We start from the raw sequence: 18,251 nt of genomic DNA, 5'->3' as shown, positions 1-18,251 counted from the left end.
CAGAGTTACCACTGATGGTGAGGATATTTGAGCCACCTTCTTTGACCTGATATTATACCCCCTCCCCCAACCACTGGGGAGGGCCAGGGCAGGAGTGATAAAGCCAACAGAAGTATACAAATAGGGGAAACCAAAACTATCTCATGGCACACACACACAGATGTATAAGACAAAAAGAGCTTAGGAGCAAAATAAGAGCAGGGAAGAAACAACAAGACACCAGGAGAACTCCACACCCAAAGAAATACGACCACCAGCAGGACTGCGATACAACAGCACATGGACCGGTTTAGCAAAAACTATAGTCGGCATAGGAAGACAGGTTGCACCATCTTAAAAAGGTGGGGAGTGACTGTGATAGGTCTCCCACAACATGTGATCCACGAGGTGACCAGCAGCCTAGGAGAGATTAACTCCTGCAAGCCTGATCACTAATGAGAACACAGCTGGTCGATGCCCGAGCCTGTCTGTCAACTTCAGAAGCACTAAAGGAGGCATAGTGAGGAGTGTCAGACTCTGCAGTGTGAACAGCGTCACATGCCGCCATGACACTCGGCGAGTTTAAAGCTAAACATCGTGTGATACTTATCTTGTGATGTGAAAACCTGTAGGATATGAAGGATTATAATGGATCTACAGCTCAACATTTGTCCGACAATGAAGTGTAATCTCATCATCAAAGCGATATCATGCTTTATAGCTGCTGCCCCCTCACTTCTATGTAACTGTAATAGCTCAGTTATAGGGGTATCGCTATTCACACAGTGAGACACATTACTGGCATCATCAGAACCATCGTATATTAACATTATTACATTAATGTGTCCACTTTACAGCCGGAGAACATTTTAATGGCCGACATGATAAGTGATCAGATACGGATATGTGACTTTGGGAATGCGCAAGAGCTGAATGTTGGAGAACCACAGTACTGCAAATATGGAACCCCCGAATTTGTGGCACCTGAAATTGTGAACCAGATGCCAATCTCTCCAGTCACAGATATATGGTACATACAACATTATAACTGTCAGAATGGTGCCACTATGTACAAAAATATAACTGCTATAATACTGCTCCCTATGTACAAAAATATAACTGCTATAATACTGCCCCTATGTACAAGAATATAACTACTATAATACTGCCCCCTATGTACAAGAATATAACTACTATAATACTGCCCCTATGTACAGGAATATAACTACTATAATACTGCCCCTATGTACAAGAATATAACTACTATAATACTGCCCCTATGTACAAGAATATAACTGCTATAATACTGCCCCTATATACAGGAATATAACTACTATAATACTGCCCCTATGTACAGGAATATAACTACTATAATACTGCCCCTATGTACAGGAATATAACTACTATAATACTGCCCCTATGTACAAGAATATAACTACTATAATACTGCCCCTATGTACAGGAATATAACTACTATAATACTGCCCCTATGTACAAGAATATAACTACTATAATACTGCCCCTATGTACAAGAATATAACTGCTATAATGCTGCCCCTATATACAAGAATATAACTACTATAATACTGCCCCTATGTACAGGAATATAACTACTATAATACTGCCCCTATGTACAAGAATATAACTACTATAATACTGCCCCTGTGTACAAGAATATAACTACTATAATACTGCCCCTATGTACAAGAATATAACTACTATAATACTGCCCTTATATACAGGAATATAACTACTATAACACAGTTCCCTATGTACAAGAATATAACTACTATAAAACTGCCCCTATATGCAAGAATATAACTGCTATAATACTGTCCTTATGTACAGGAATATAACTACTATAATACTGCTCCTATATACAAGAATATAACTATTATAATACTGCTCCTATGTACAAGAATATAACTATTATAATACTGCCTATATGTACAAGAATATAACTACTATAATACTGCCCCTATGTACAAGAATATAACTACTATAATACTGCCCCCTATGTACAAGAATATAACTACTATAATACTGCCCCCTATGTACAAGAATATAACTACTATAATACTGCCTCTATGTACAAGAATATAACTACTATAATACTGCCCCCTATGTACAAGAATATAACTACTATAATACTGCCCCCTATGTGCAAGAATATAACTACTATAACACAGTTCCCTATGTACAAGAATATAACTACTATAATACTGCCCCTATGTACAAGAATATAACTACTATAATACTGCCCCTATGTACAAGAATATAACTACTATAATACTGCCCCTATGTACAAGAATATAACTACTATAATACTGCTCCTATGTACAAGAATATAACTACTATAATACTGCCCCCTATGTACAAGAATATAACTACTATAATACTGCCTCTATGTACAAGAATATAACTACTATAATACTGCCCCCTATGTACAAGAATATAACTACTATAATACTGCCCCCTAGGTACAAGAATATAACTACTATAACACAGTTCCCTATGTACAATACTACTCTAATTTTTTCTAATATCATTTTGCTGTTTTCTAGGCCAGTCGGAGTCCTGACATATTTATGGTAAGATATTATTATTGATGTATGTTACTTCTTTACATTAGTGTTTTGCCTCTGTTCTTAGCTATTTTCACTGTATAATTGTAACATTTGTATCTTTGCTTTGTTAGTTTGCGGTATTATTGCTTTGTCACTATAGGACGTATTACCATATGTTCTATATAGAAATATTGTTTGTACATGTTACAAATACTCATTATATCATCTATTCTGCCCCATTCGCAGTCTGACCGGAGTGTCCCCTTTTGTGGGGGAGAATGATTACACCACACTGATGAACATTCGAGGTTACACGGTGGCGTTTGAAGAGAAGATGTTTGCTGATCTCACGTGGGAGGCGCGAGGATTCTTAATTAAGGTTCTCGGCAATGAGAAGCTGTGAGTAGGACCGGTGTCATTTCCAGGGTCCCTTTGTTTCTGGAGTAAGATCGGGTAGATCTCTGCAGCCGAGGTGTAAAGTGATATCCACCCCGGTGTCAATAACTGATAGTTGCCGGACCAGCAGGTGAGAATACACACCGCAGACAGTGGGGGAAGAAGAAGCAGGTACATGAGGGCTGCCATAATGACTCCTTCACTGGCAGCTGCAGCACCTCTTTAAGAGACTCAGTCATAGTGCTGCATATCATGTCCATACTGCTCCCCCAACAGTGCCAGCCAGTGTGCCCCAATAATAATTCTGGCCAAAGTTCACAAGCATTCACAGTGCCCCCCGTAAAAATCCTTGTAACAGTGTCCCCAAAAGCAGACAAAGTTCCTCATAACATGACCAGACGCAGTGCCCCCATATCATTGCAGACCACAATACCCCAATAACACAATTGGCTGAGTATCCTCATGCCTCAACTATATACAATAGAGACATTGACACAGTGCCCCCATATCATTACTGGTCACAGTGCCCCCATAACACAGACAGATAACAGTTTTCTGTGTACAATCAATGGAGACTTATTGGGACATTTGGGTTAATCTGCTATTATGATCTACTGGACAAGAGCATCATAGTGTGGGGACACGTCTGCGGATCCACTAGCCTAAACGACACGACTCGTTGCCTTTAGCAGACCCTTCATATATATGGTGCAATATTGCTAATATTCCCATTTGTATCCACAGGAGGCTCAATGCCGAAGAGAGTCTGGAACATCCCTGGTTCAAGGTGGGCCGAGCTCCGAGTGCTTGTACCTTAGGAGGAGGATGGGGTGGTTGTAATGGAATCAGCGAGCATCTGGGCAATATGTCCAGCTATACGTAATTAATGGTGTTGCATTTAAAGGGAAAGCGTGCTACGAGTGCCATAAGGTGGGCTGGGGGGCAGAACTCTTAAAGGGGTTGTACAGACTTAGAAAGACATGGCTGCTTTTTTAGAGTTCTGCGTTTGAAGCTTTTTATTGATTGTTTTTGTCACATGTATAACGACAGGTTCAGGGTTAGCGTTCTCATTTATCATATGAGACCATGCAGATTTAAACATTGATTTTTTCCTTTGGGCATTTAAGGGTTAATTCCTTCCCTGGTGTCTTTAGTTGTGCACTTCCAGGCAGTATTTTATCCCTGTGCTTCCAGGAGAGGTTGCTGGTTATTCTATTCAGTTAGGAGCTAGCCCAGGAGCAGAGAGGACGTGTTCTTACTGCTGTTGTTATCTGCTGTGGTGTTAAGTTATTTCTACTACCCCGTTTCCTTTGTACCCATACCCATACACCTTTGGTTATCCCCTGGTGCAGAAGTTAGGTGTCTATGAGTTTTGTTTTACCCCTGTTAGTCATTCCTTGTTGGTGGGCTCCTGGGATCTCCGTCCCAGTTTGTTCCCTGGGTGGTAGGGACATTGCCATCAGGGCCAGGACAGGAGACAGGGCCACGTTGGAGGCTCGACACTGACTACCTTTAAATCTACCATCGGGATAAGTTACAGTACAGGGACCCCAGTCTTAGGGACAGCCAAGGACCCCTGTACCATCCTTATCTCCCCTTACAGTTTTTTTTCTCTCGTTATTTCAGACTTTAGCAAAAGGAAAAAATATCAGCACAGATCATATTAAACTCTTCCAGTCTCGACGCAAGTGGCAGGTAAGTCTTGTAAAGTCTTAACCGTGCTGTTTTTTGGTGCCTTACTGGCCTCCCGAGGTAACATTGTGTTTGCTTACTCTTACTTAGCGATCCTTAATCAGCTTCAAATCCAACATGGTGATGAGGTCTATCCCGGAGCTCCTGCAAGACACAAGCAACCACTTGTCTATTGCGGTCCCCCGGCATCCTAAGGAGTCAACAAGCCTGTCCTCTTCTTCAGACTCCGATGATCTTGAAGAGCTTCCTTATGTCCCCATGCCACTTCAAGTACAGTTCTCCGGTTCCCGAATGTCTCTTAATGAAATCCCGACAGATGAGGAGCAGTCTTCGCAATACCCTGAAGACACCAGCACTCTAGAAAATATGGAGAGAGAGGAAGAGGTGGACAATGGTAAAATTGCAGAACCAGAAGAGCAAAGTAGAGAGACGACAGAGTCTTTGAGCAAACGTCCTAAGGGATCACTAACAAGAAAGAAATCGAGTGATGCTGAAGCCGGCTCGTCTTCAGAAGATGAGACCTCGGAATCCCACAAGAAGAAGGAGCCACCAAGGAGGCCTCTTAAAAAAGGGTCAAGTCTTGAATCTTCAGAAATACCTGATGAACTGGTGGCAGCACGAAGAGGAGAATTTAGGCGGGGAAGTTCTGCAGACAGTGCTCTCTTGCTCAATGTGTCTACTGAAGATGGGGAAGAAAGAGATACCTTTGACAGAGGTATGACCAAAGCTGCTTCCATGGAGTTACCAACACGAAACCGCAGCCCACTGAGGAGACGAAAGTTGGGGTCAGCTGATGAGGAATATGCCCAACGTCTGGAGTTAATGCGACAGCGCTTATTGAGGGGCAGTTCTGCAGATAACAAGCTCAGTGGACTTAGAGGACCACTGATGGAAACTCTTTCCTTCGATAAAAAACGAGCTGAACAGTTGTCCCCTCGCTCCCCACGTTCTGAGCATACACAGTCTTCACCCATCCCTGTGATAAAATTGACTCGTGCTGCTTCCAGTGAGGCAGCTCCTGGACGGGATTCATCAGAAGAAAGAGTCTTACGAAAAACTAGCTCTTTTTCACACGGGGACACAGAACCACTCGTTCTACATCGTAGGTCTGGAGCACCCCTGGAAATTCCTCTTGCTCAATTAGAAGCACAGCGCCTTAAAGAGTCTCCATCTCTATCTGCTCTGACCGACCAGTCACGATTTGATTCCCGTCCTCAAACTCCTCGTGAGATTCCTCCCAAGTCTCTAACTCCTGATCCTCCAACCACAGAAGGTCCTGGCTTGGATATTCAGAATGGGAAAGTTGACGAGAAGGATAAGTCACAAACATTGAAACCCAAGTTTGATAAATGTTCAAATGAAAACTTGGAAATGATACTTCCCAAAGCCACAGCTTTGGTAGAGGACACAATACCCAAAAAAGAAATACCAAGTATTCAGATTGAGCAGCCAATGATAAAACCACCTGAAAATGAGAAGGAAAGTAACAAAAGCGATGTTCCTGTACAGCGGATATCACCAAAACCCGAGGAATCCACAATAAAACCAGTGGATGATTCTCCTCCAACAGAAGAAGCCGTACCATCAGAGACAAAACCTTCACTAACCCAAACCAAAGTTCCCACACCAGTGGTTTCCTCTGTTTCATCAGTCCAAAAGAATGAAACTTTAACGACTGTCCAGTCATCGTTGCCAAGTCAGTCTAGTGTAAAATCTACTTTGTCAAGATCATCCATTGTTTCAACACCTGCCAGAAGTCCAACAAGCCCAACTATTGTTCCGCTTCCTCTACCAAGTTCAGGCATTGAGCCAACTTCTCCATCAAGTCTTCCATCTGCCCCAATTATGCCAAGACCAACAAGTGTCCCATCTACTTTGCCAAGTTCAGGTATAATCCCAACTTTTCCACAAGGTAAAGCAATTTCCACATCAACTTTGCCAAGATCTCAAGGTGCTCCAAGTCTTATGCCAAGTTCACGTGTTGCCCAGTCTACGTCATCAAGCCCAGCAGCAGCCGCATCAACTTTGCCAAGAGCCGGTGGAGTTCCTTCCCCTTCACCAACCTACATGACAAAATCTGCCTCTGTGCCTTCATCCTTGTCTGTGCCAAGGCAAGAGCCCACGCAGATGGTAATAAAGACACCAGATCCTCAACTTCCAGCAGCTGGAGAATCTGCCCTAAAACTCCAACCTGCAAATGCAGCAACCCCTAAACCATCTCCTTATGCAGAAATGATGCAAACTCTCAATGTGGGTATCTCAGAAGAAGGACCTCAAGTACAAACCAAAAAAGGTGAAGGGCCAAAGAATATTTCATTTGCTAAGGAAAAACCAAGCTCGTCTATAGCCGCCAAAGTGGATCCAAAAGTAATTAAAGATGATGAATCAGCTCAACCCCCATCGTTTTCAAAGCTTAAAGATCCATCAAAAGATGAAAGCACAGAGGACGTCAACAATATCAGCAACATCGATTCAGAAGAAGTGTTTGAAGCCAAGTTTAAGAGGAATCGCGAGTCTTCTCTGACTCGAGGTCTGAAGATGTTAACCAGGACTTGGTCAGAGGAGAAAAATTTAGCAGCTGCACATGCATCTCGAGAAGAGGAAATGTACCGGCCCAGTCCTGTAGGTGTCCCACTTGAGTTCCTAGTCCCAGCAGCTTTAGGACTAGATGACAGGTCAAGGTCTATGCAGGACCTGTCAAATGCAGAAAGAGATCCAAGCTTTATGAGAAGACTATCCCAGCGTTTCAGGAAAACTCCGACCACCGAACGTAAGCAAATGCCTTCTGAAGATGATGATGGAACCAGTTCACTAGGAAGACGCCTTTCTTGGACTTTAGGTAGAGGAAGTTCCAAAGAAAGAAAAGACAATGAAAGCGTAAAATCAGAGAAAGGATCTGTGGAAACAATCTCCGAGAGTGTGGACAAAGAGCAGAAGTCCAGTGAATCTCCGGTGTTAGCAATGAGGAGGAAGATTGGAAATACCATGGAACGTCTGTCCTCGAAACTTCGAAGCCAGTCCGAGGAAAGAAGAGAAGTAGAGTCTGCTGACAAAAATGAGGACCGGCCGGAGAGAAGAACCCCACTAATGTCTATTCTCAGGAGATCTAACTCTGAAGGGGAGAACTTACGAAAGTTAGAAATACCCCAGAACCAGCTTGCCTCTCAGTCTGGATCATCGCGGTCTAAAGAGTCCGTCAACTCGGGACTAAGCATCAAGTCAGAGATGGTGGAGAAAGGTCAGTGTCATGGTGCACCATTATCCTAATATTAGATACCTTCACCAATGTGTAACAATCTTTTTTGTTACCAGTTTTGCACACCTTTTGAAATGTGTTGTGCTTTTGGTTTAGTTTGTTTGTATTTTTTTTCCCCATGGAAGCAAGCCACTTTGATTTTGCCAAAAATATCCTAAAAAATGGCCGCAAAACAACATGATTCGTGACTGTGGGATATGGAGGGACAAGGGGCTCCTACGCTGTCCCTCACACTAGGGGTTTCTAGGCTATCCTTAACCTCCGGATTACCCCTAATGGTGGAGATACTGGAGTCTCGTGCCTTACTATTCTCCTGAGTAAAGCTAATCTGTTCCCCTCTCCCTACAGGGAAGGAAAGGGCAGGAAAGTGATGGAAACATGGATGAGACAGACAGGGATAGCAGAAGCTCAGCCACACTGCACACTCTCAGGAATAAACAGTAAGAGACTAAAAGGAAAAGCAAGAGAAGTAAGGTGGCAAAAAAAGAACAACAAACACATAGAACAATAATATAATAGCCACCACTAAGGGGTACTTTGCACGTTTCGACATCGCTACCGAAATATCGTCAGGGTCACGGTTGTTGTGACGCACATCCGGCGCCAGTAACGACATCGCAACGTGTAAATCCTAGGTGCGACGATGAACGAGCGTGAAACAGTAAAACATCGTTGATCTGTCTCATGTCGTTCATTTTCATAATGTCGCTCCTGCTGCTGATACGATGTTGTTTGTCGCTCCTGCGGCGTCACACATCGCTGTGTGTGACACCGCAGGACCGACAAACATCTCCTTACCTGCGGCAATGCGGAAGGAAGGAGGTGGGCGGGATGTTATGTCCCGCTCATCTCCGCCCCGCCGCTTCTATTGGCCGGCCGCTTAGTGACGTCGTGGTGATGCCGAACGCACCTCCACCTTGAAGGAGGGATTGTTCGGCGGTCACCGCGACGTCGCCGACCAGGTAAGTGCGTGGGAAACTGCCGTAGTGATAATGTTCGCTATGGCAGCAATCACAAGATATCGCATGTGCGACGGGGGCTGGTGCTAGAAATGTCGCATCGTGCAAAGTACCCCTAAGCCTAGATAAATGCACCTCACCAGACTAGTATAGACTAGCTATAGCTGGCACTAATGCAAGTGTCCAACCAGCATATATAGGAGGGGAGTGAATATGAGTGGCTCTCCCAGAACATGTGACAAACAGAGATTAACAAGCAAAGATTAAAGGCCGCTTTACATGCTGCGACATCGCTCAAGTGATCTCGTTGGGGTCACGGAATTTGTGAAGCACATCCAGTCGCTTTAGCGATGCCGTTGCATGTGACATCTATGAGCGATTTTGCATCATCGCAAAAACATGCAAAATCGCTCATCGGTGACATAGGGGTCCATTCTCGAATATCGTTGCTGCAGCAGTTACGATGTAGTTCGTCGCTCCTGCGGCAGCACACATCGCTCCGTGTGACACCGCAGGAACGAGGAACCTCTCCTTATCTGCATCCCGCCCGCAATGCGGAAGGAAAGGAGGTGGTCGGGATGTTCGTCCCGCTCATCTCCGCCCCTCCGCTTCTATTTGGCGGCGGTTCAGTGACGCTGCTGTGACGTTGCTGTGACGCTGAACGAACCGCCCCCTTAGAAAGGAGGCGGTTCGCCGGTCACAGCGACGTCGCAGGGCAGGTAAGTAGTGTGACGGGTCCGCGCAATGTTGTGCGCCACAGGCAGCGATTTGCCCGTGTCGCACAACCGATGGGGGTGGGTACCCACACTAGTGATATCGGTCACGATATCGCTGCGTGTAAAGCAGCCTTAACTCTTGCTAGCCTGTGATTCGACACCAGAGCCTGCCTGCGCTGATCCCAGATATCCGAGACCTTAGGAGGCGGAGTGCAATAATCTGTAGTCTCCACAGATCCTGACGCTGCCATGACAGTCGGCGATGTTTGCAAACACCTCCTTGTGACAACGGGAAATATTAGGATATGAATTGAGTTTTTCTATAATGTAAGTTCCATTAGAAACATTGTACTGATGATTAATGGCCAACTATTACTGGCATATTTTAATATGGAGCATGTATAGATTGGCTCCAGAAATGTATGCTTTCTTAAAGGTTTTCGCTTTATACCTTTTCTTTTTTTCACTTTTTAAACCTCACAATTGATGAGAAAAGCTTCAGATTTTTGCACAAATCTCAAACTTTTAAAAAGTTTATAAACAACTTTAAATCAAAACCTGGCATCAATGTTTTAGTAAATATGGCCATGATGTCACTATGAGGCGGTATTCCACTGGGCAGAAAGTTACTGGGAGGACAAGCTCAGCACTGCTACATCTATAGGTGTATTTATTGGTGACCATGTTTCCTGGGTGTGGGATCTGTAACTTTTTTCCTTTTTGGATGGTTGTTGCTGTAATCGATCGATTCTGTTTTACAGATGACAGGAGATCCAGGTGGGACCGCTGGGGTCTGTCACGTAGTAAGAAGGACAAGATGACTTCCCAGCCTTGTATACCGGCCAGCCTGATGAGTGAGGACGGGAGCATAGTAGGACGGCAGTACATCCGCAATGAATCAGGTAGGAGATGTAGCCAGACTTTAAACATTAAAGTCAATGGAGCTGGGAGCTACAAGTCATTAATAGGAGCTGTGATTGGTTGTTATAGGGAAGGAAGGACATTGTTAGTATAAGAAGCTTTTGTGTGAGGTAATATGATATCGGTGGAGAGAGCGAGAGAGACAGAGAGAAACAGACAGAGAGAGAGGCAGACAGAGAGAGACAGAGAAAGAAATAGAGCAGCAGACAGAGACATAGGGAGGGAAAGACAGAGAGAGACAGAGATAGATGGATAGAGAGACAGACAAAGAGACAGAAGGAGATGAATAGAGAGACAGAGACAGAGAAAGCGAGAGACAAATAAAGAGAGACAGACAGAGAGAGGCAAACAGGGAAATAGAGAGAGAAACAGAGCGAAAAACAGAGAGAGACAGAGAAATAGAGAGAGAGGGAGACAAAGAGAGAGACAAAGAGAGAGAAACAGAGCGAGGGAGAGAGACAGAGAAACACAGAGACACAGAGAGACAGCGAGAGACAAAGAGCTACAGAGAGAGACAGAGAGAAACAGAGGGAGACAGAGAGACAAAGAGAGAGACAGAGAGAAACAGAATGAGACAGAGAGACAAAGAGAGAGAGACAGAGAGAGAGACAGAGAAACACAGAGAGACAGCGATAGACAAAGAGCTACAGAGAGAGACAAAGAGAAAGATAGAGAGAGAAACAGAGAGAGACAGAGAAACAGAGAGAGACAAAGAGAGAGACATAGAGACAGAGAAACAGAGAGAGACAAAGAGAGAGACATAGAGACAGAGAAACAGAGAGAGACAGAGAGACAGAGAGGGAGATAGATACTTACTATCCCGGGCAACACTGGTTATTACAGCTGGTTAATATATATTTGCACATGAATATGTATTATTATATATTTTCATATGTTAATGCTTCATTCTGGGGGAACCCTTCCTTCTTGGTCACCCCTAGGCACAAGTGTAATTGACCCATAGCAAAATGCAGCCTTTTTGTCCCCTTTTGATAAAGAACAACTGTAGCAGATGGCTAACATTACCCTAACTAGTCATCAGTGGTGGGTATGAATGTAAAGGAACCGACAAAACACCATACACATAATAAAATAAACATTTATTTGAGCTGATACATACAGTAAGAGCCAATAACTCGGATTTCTTTCCTCTTTACTATTCCTCTCCCTCCTTGCCTTCTCCCGTTTCATCCCTCTTTAATACTCCTCTCCCTCCTCTCCTCCCGTTTCATCCCTCTTTAATACTCCTCTCCCTCTTCTCCTTCTCCCAGTTCCTCCCTCTTTAATACTCCTCTCCCTCCTCTCCTTCTCCCTCTCCTTCCACGCTGTCGGTGCCGACCTCTTCGTAATCCTTCTCCAGGGCGGCCATGTCCTCCCGAGCCTCAGAGAACTCTCCTTCCTCCATGCCCTCACCCACATACCAGTGCACAAAGGCTCGCTTGGCATACATCAGGTCAAACTTGTGGTCCAGGCGAGCCCAGGCCTCGGCAATGGCGGTGGTGTTACTGAGCATGCACACAGCGCGCTGCACCTTGGCCAGGTCTCCACCGGGAACCACAGTTGGTGGTTGGTAATTGATACCAACTTTGAACCCTGTTGGGCACCAGTCTACAAACTGGATGGTGCGCTTGGTCTTGATGGTGGCAATGGCGGCATTGACATCCTTAGGTACCACATCACCGCGGTACAGCAGGCAGCAAGCCATGTATTTACCGTGTCTGGGGTCACATTTCACCATCTGGTTGGCCGGCTCAAAGCAAGCGTTGGTGATCTCAGCCACAGTAAGCTGCTCATGGTAAGCTTTCTCTGCAGAGATGACGGGGGCATAGGTGGCCAGGGGGAAGTGGATACGGGGGTAGGGAACCAGGTTGGTTTGGAACTCTGTCAAGTCCACATTCAGAGCACCATCAAACCTGAGGGAGGCTGTGATGGAGGACACAATCTGACCAATGAGACGATTCAGGTTGGTGTAGGTCGGACGCTCAATGTCCAGGTTCCTGCGACAGATGTCATAGATGGCCTCATTGTCCACCATGAAGGCGCAGTCTGAGTGCTCCAGTGTGGTGTGTGTGGTGAGGATGGAGTTGTATGGTTCAACCACAGCGGTGGAGATCTGGGGGGCAGGGTAGATGGAGAACTCCAGCTTGGACTTTTTGCCATAGTCAACGGAGAGACGTTCCATCAAGAGGGAGGTAAAGCCTGATCCAGTGCCACCACCGAAACTGTGGAAGATGAGGAAGCCCTGGAGACCTGTGCACTGATCCGCCTGATGGAGAAGAGACATAAAAGAACATTAAACTTTCATGTCACAGGAGACATTTCTCTAAAACGGCACCCAAATTATTTGCGTCCTAAGTCATCTTCTCTATATTCTACCATGTGCAATGTTGGTTTGGGTTCAACGATGCAGGATTTATGAACATCTCCATGAACTCACCAGCTTGCGGGTCCTGTCCAGCACCAGGTCAATGATCTCCTTGCCAATGGTGTAATGGCCACGGGCGTAGTTATTGGCGGCATCTTCCTTGCCGGTGATGAGCTGCTCAGGGTGGAACAGTTGTCTGTAGGTTCCAGTTCTCACCTCATCTGTAGGAGAGAAATAGTGGGGGTGTCTATGTGACTTCCATACTGTCCACCCCTCTCATCTGCTCAGACCCTCACTGACATCTCTTCTATCCATCGTCATGGACAATTAAAGTACTCACCGATCACAGTGGGCTCCAGGTCCACAAACACAGCGCGGGGGACGTGTTTACCAGCCCCCGTCTCACTGAAGAAGGTGTTGAAGGAGTCGTCTCCTCCACCGATGGTCTTGTCGCTGGGCATCTGCCCGTCCGGCTGGATGCCGTGTTCCAGGCAGTACAACTCCCAGCAGGCATTGCCCATCTGGACTCCAGCCTGGCCAACGTGGATTGAGATACATTCCCTCTGTAGGGGGTAGACGGGGGACATGATTAGGGTCAGACTATGGACACATGGAAGATGGAGGTAACATCACAGATCAGACTGATACATTGTAATCAGAAGTTTAGACTGGAGAGAGGACACAGAATAGAGGAGCCTGGACAGTCACACAATGTTGGACGGTTGACGTTGGACAGGGACACGTATAATAGTGACATATAGGTCAGATTAGACAGTAACACAGGTAACGGATCAGATTGGGCACTCACCATGGTGTCGGCTGTAAGTCTCCAAGCTCCGGCGAGTTAGGTCTTTGGATGTGGAGTAATTCTGTCCTCTGTCTCCTCTGCCCTCTATATATATAGGAGTCAGAGACAGCAGAGTCCTTAGTAACAGGAGGGGGGGTGAGAGGAGCCTCGGGCAGGTGACCCCCAGTCTCCAGGACACAAGAGCCCTGCCCTGTGTATAACACAACACAACTGTTACCAGGTACAATGCGGCCACAACGTCACCCCCAGGGCAGCGAGAAGAATGGGGGGAGGGAAAAGTGCACAAAGCACCGGGAGTAACAGGACGCAGCGACGCCGCAGCAGGAGAGACGCTTATGTGCTGCATTTGTTGTGTTTCTTATCCCATTGTTTACTCTGCGGTATAATTAATATTTACTTTATTCTCGCTCACGATCATTACAGGATCAACAAGTATATAAAGATACTTCTTTTATTCAGTTTTGCTGTTTGAATAATAAATGTACAAATGTTTTTCTTCTTTGTCTTTTTTTACATTTTTCTTAAACTTTCTTTAACTTATTTTTTTCGTCCAACGTCAAGACTTTTTTTCCTTTTACAGTAACTATTCCAAGGTACAATATGTTGGATTATAATAAATTATTGACTGGTAGTAACAAATTGTAAAAAACGCCTAAAAAATGGGATGTAGCTAAGAAGAGTCGTAAAATGGCCCAAGAACATGCACTATTTTTTTGCATATGTATCACAGGTCGGCCCCGAGGTGGCATAAGGGAAGAAAAACTGATTTAACCCAGTGTGCGCCGCTTTTGTCACCGTGTAAACTGATGCATTTTAGGACACCCGTGACGTGATAAATCTCCCCATAGACTTGTATCATCACCCTGAGGGCTCTGTATATTATATCTCGGCATGAATTTTAGATTTTAGATCAATTTGCATAATTTGACCCCCAGGGAAGGATACAGGAGTCAAATCACAAGAACAGGATGGAGGGAAGTTGAGAGGGAAACCCTGAGAGAGGAAAAATTCAGAACTCGGAGGGAGGGAATTGTTAAGGCTAGGTTCACATTTCCGTTATTTTAAATCCGTCAGGTACGTCATTGCGACTGAGCGACGGATCCGTTGTTTTTTAGATGTCAACTGACGCAACGGAAGTGTTATTTCACAGGATTCCGTTCACAGGAATCCTGTGAAAAAACTGATCCGTCGCGTCCGTTACATCCGCTGTGCGTCCGTTTTTTGACAGATCAGTCATGATCCGTTTGTGTTTGGGACAGCCCAGTGGGTGCGCCAAACATGCTGGGCATGCTCAGTAGAGCATGACGGAATTCAGCGCTGAATTCCGTCGTAAGACGGAGTACGATGGAATCCAGCACCATAGACATCCATTACAAGCTTGAAGGATTGCGACGGATTCCTGCGCGGTGCGTTAATTTTGACGACCCAAAAAACGTTACATTCTGCATTGTTTCCGCCCGGCGGTCAGTCCAAAAACGACTGATGCGTCGCGCAGCGGATGCAACGCAAGGTCATCAGTCGCAATCCGCCGTTCATACAAGTCTATGGGAAACAACGGAATCCGGCAAACGGATTACGTTGTTTACCAGAGCCGCGGATTGTGACAGATATAAATGACGGAAATGTGAACCTAGCCTAAAGGGGGCGTTACACGCAGCAATATCACTAGCGAGCGTACCCGTCCCCGTCGTTTGTTATCGTTAGGAGCCATCACACGGACTTACCTGCCTAGCGACGTCGCTGTTGCTGGTGAACCGCCTCCTTTCTAACGGGGCGGTTCTTGCGGCGTCACAGCGGCGTCACTAAGTGGCCGCCCAATAGAAGCGGAGGGGCGGAGATGAGCGGGACATAACATCCCGCCCACCTCCTTCCTTCCTCATTGCCGGCGGCCGCAGGTAAGCTGTAGTTCGTCGTTCCCGAGATGTCACACATAGCGATGTCTGCTGCCGCAGGAACGACGAATAACCTGCGTCCTCTACAATCAACGATATTTTGAAAATGAACGACATGTCCATGATGGACAATTTGGTGAGTATTTTCCATCGTTAACGGTCGCTTGTTTCTGTCACACGCAACGACGTCACTAACGATGCCGGATGTGCGTCACGGAATCCGTGACCCCGGCGATATATCGTTGCATGTAACGGGGCCTTAAGGTGTATTGATTTGGTAGAAAAAATTAATGCCGCTGTTATTTTTATCAAAGTGGCGCATGTGGCACAGCACGATTTATGCAACTTGCTAGATGTGAAATTCATATCATTACACCACCATGCGGAACCGACATATGGCGCACACCACTCACACAGACTGCTTATAGACTCCAGACCTTTTCTAAACACTGTTTAAAACTTTTAAGGCTACATTCACACTTCCATTGTTTTGTGTCAGTCACAATCCGTTTTGTGACTGATGTGACGGATGCCTTGGAGATTATGGTACAACTGATAGGACGGATCCGTTAAAAAAAACTGATCCGTTGTAGCAGTTTGTATCAGAATCCAGCAGTGGCCACGGGTAACCTGAGTGACGTCACCGCTGACAGCGCGGACTCACTTCAGTTGCTCCGTGGAGCTCACAGCGAGGGGCGGTGTTCTACGGCCGCTCCTGTCAGCTTCCGATGTAACAGAGCTGCAAGCATTGTGGAACCTCGTGTGGATTACGTCGGACCTGGAGGGGTATTTTTGGAATAATAAAGTGGTGAAAGAGGGTGTTTTTATGTCTTTTATTTTAAATAAAGGATTTTTCGGTGTTTGTGTTTATTTACTTTCACTACAGTTTAGTGATGGGGGGTGTCTCATAGACGCCTGCCATCACTAAGCTACGACTTAGTGACAGCTATGGGCTGCCATTAACTCCTTATTACTCTGATTGCCACCACAACAGGGCAATTCGGGATGAGCCGGGTAGAGTCCCGGGACTGTCGCATCTAATGGATGCGGCAATTCCGGGCGGCTGCTGGCTGATATTTTTAGGCTGGGGGGCTCCCCATAACGTGGGGCTCCCCATCCTGAGAATACCAGCCTTCAGCCGTGTGGCTTTACTGTGGCTGGTATCAAAATTGGGGGAGACCACACGCCAGTTTTTTAATTTATTTATTTATTGTACTGCACAATATAGACCCGTCCACCGGCGGCTGTGATTGGTTGCAGTGAAACAGCTGTCACTCAGCGTGGGGGCACGTCTGACTGCAACCAATCACAGGCGCCGATGGGCGGGGGAAGCAGTGAATACGAGATGGAATAATGAGCTGCTGGCGTTTTCAAAATCAGGAGAAGCCGCCGGAGCAGTGTGACAGCCGTGCAGCGCCGCGACGGTGAACGGTGAGTATGAGAGAGAGAGGGAGAGAGAGACCGACCAGCAGAGAGAGAGACCGACATCGACAGAGAGGGAGAGAGAGACCGACAGAGAGAAAGAGATATTTTCTAACCGGAAAGGAAACATCTGAGCATGCTCTGTTGCTAAAAGACGGAACTGTCGTCGGAATCCGTCATTTGACGACTAGACGGATTCAGGCACCCATAGGCTTCCATTATAACCAACGACAGACGCCGACGGAATCATACTGGATGGTCTCGGCAGATAAGTCATTCCCTGCTGGGACTTTATATCCATATGTATATATGAACCAATTTTTGATCTGAGATCCATTTAATATCTATAAAAAGCTGTAATATATCAAATTACCTTAATCTATTGTGACTATTTGCACATTTCCTTGGTGGTGGGTCTCCCGGATCTGACTGACTAGTTTGAAGGGAGATATTAGGGAGAGACGACGTGGAGCGGGGGGTACCCAATAATTTATGGTACACCTCCGCTGGTAGGTAGGAGATAGGGAGGGATAGATAGTTTATCCCCCAATCCACGTATCGACATATTTGAGTTAATTAGTGCAACTATTAGTGTTGCCCCTACCCTGAGAACAGTAAACAATCAACACTGTCCCCACCAATCGGATCTATCACCCTATCACACCCACTGTAATGTATCACTGTAGTAATCATGGATGAGCAGTGTTTTATATTCATAAATTTTAATATCGATTAGAATAAAGTATCTTTTTAGGAGTTTTTTCTTTTTGGTTTTTGTTCACATTTACTCCTATCACTATATGTTTGTTTTGGTTATAAACTCTATGAGAAGCCCCTTCTTTTTGTAGAAACTTTTCTTAACTATTGATCAAGACCTAAAAATTGTGCAAACACATAAATTTGTCGCACGCTGTGCTCTCCACTTTTTTGAGCATTTTTTACTAAAATTCATTCTTTTATCAATCTTCGCTGGTTTCATATGATCCATAAATGTTGAAAAATATACAATATTATCAATGTTGGACTTGGGCTCCCCTTTGTTTGATAATTTTATGCTTCAATTTTGTGTAGAAAAAAACAGCACACACCTCTGATAACTTTTGAACACTCTTTTTTCCGCACTTTTGCACTACTTTTTGTTTTGCAGCATTTTTTTGAGTGGAAATGGTGGAACTTACTGCCGCGCTGTTACCATCACATGTGAGCTGAGACGCACACTGCAGCTTTATTTTCTTTTGACTTTCACTGTTTATACGTTTTTAAAGCTTTGTTTCCTTT

The 18,251-nt window shown here is 45.2% G+C and overlaps 2 protein-coding genes across 4 annotated transcripts in view; one reads left to right on the top strand and one right to left on the bottom strand.

Moving 5' to 3' along the window:
* SPEG (striated muscle enriched protein kinase) overlaps positions 1-18,251 on the top strand; it is a 210,580-nt gene that overhangs the window by 171,703 nt on the left and 20,626 nt on the right. For all 3 annotated transcript variants that reach the window (XM_075317104.1, XM_075317103.1, XM_075317106.1), the window contains 7 exons: positions 837-1,009; positions 2,544-2,570; positions 2,793-2,945; positions 3,687-3,729; positions 4,569-4,637; positions 4,725-7,872; positions 10,327-10,467. In XM_075317104.1, coding sequence (XP_075173219.1) covers positions 837-1,009; positions 2,544-2,570; positions 2,793-2,945; positions 3,687-3,729; positions 4,569-4,637; positions 4,725-7,872; positions 10,327-10,467 — 3,754 coding nt within the window. The remainder of the gene's footprint in view (positions 1-836; positions 1,010-2,543; positions 2,571-2,792; positions 2,946-3,686; positions 3,730-4,568; positions 4,638-4,724; positions 7,873-10,326; positions 10,468-18,251) is intronic.
* Positions 11,570-13,711, bottom strand: LOC142244964 (tubulin alpha-1A chain-like). Its single transcript, XM_075317110.1, has 4 exons — positions 13,660-13,711; positions 13,192-13,414; positions 12,924-13,072; positions 11,570-12,752 (listed from the first exon to the last, which is right to left on the bottom strand). The coding sequence occupies exons 1-4, from the start codon at positions 13,660-13,662 to the stop codon at positions 11,769-11,771; spliced, it is 1,359 nt and encodes a 452-aa protein (XP_075173225.1). The 5' UTR covers positions 13,663-13,711; the 3' UTR covers positions 11,570-11,768.

This window comes from Anomaloglossus baeobatrachus, chromosome 7 (assembly GCF_048569485.1).
Source record: "Anomaloglossus baeobatrachus isolate aAnoBae1 chromosome 7, aAnoBae1.hap1, whole genome shotgun sequence".
Lineage (NCBI taxonomy): Eukaryota > Metazoa > Chordata > Amphibia > Anura > Aromobatidae > Anomaloglossus > Anomaloglossus baeobatrachus.
The sequence above is the reverse complement of the archived record's forward strand: the minus strand, read 5'-3'. Positions and strand labels throughout refer to the sequence as shown.

What these genes read in the sequence shown, in the direction of transcription:
- LOC142244964 (XM_075317110.1), bottom strand. An exon ending in CCTGGAGCCCACTGTGATCG is followed by an intron (nt 13,073 to 13,191) that starts GTGAGTACTTTA and finishes TCTCTCCTACAG; the next exon opens with ATGAGGTGAGAACTGGAACC. An exon ending in TGGACAGGACCCGCAAGCTG is followed by an intron (nt 12,753 to 12,923) that starts GTGAGTTCATGG and finishes CTTCTCCATCAG; the next exon opens with GCGGATCAGTGCACAGGTCT.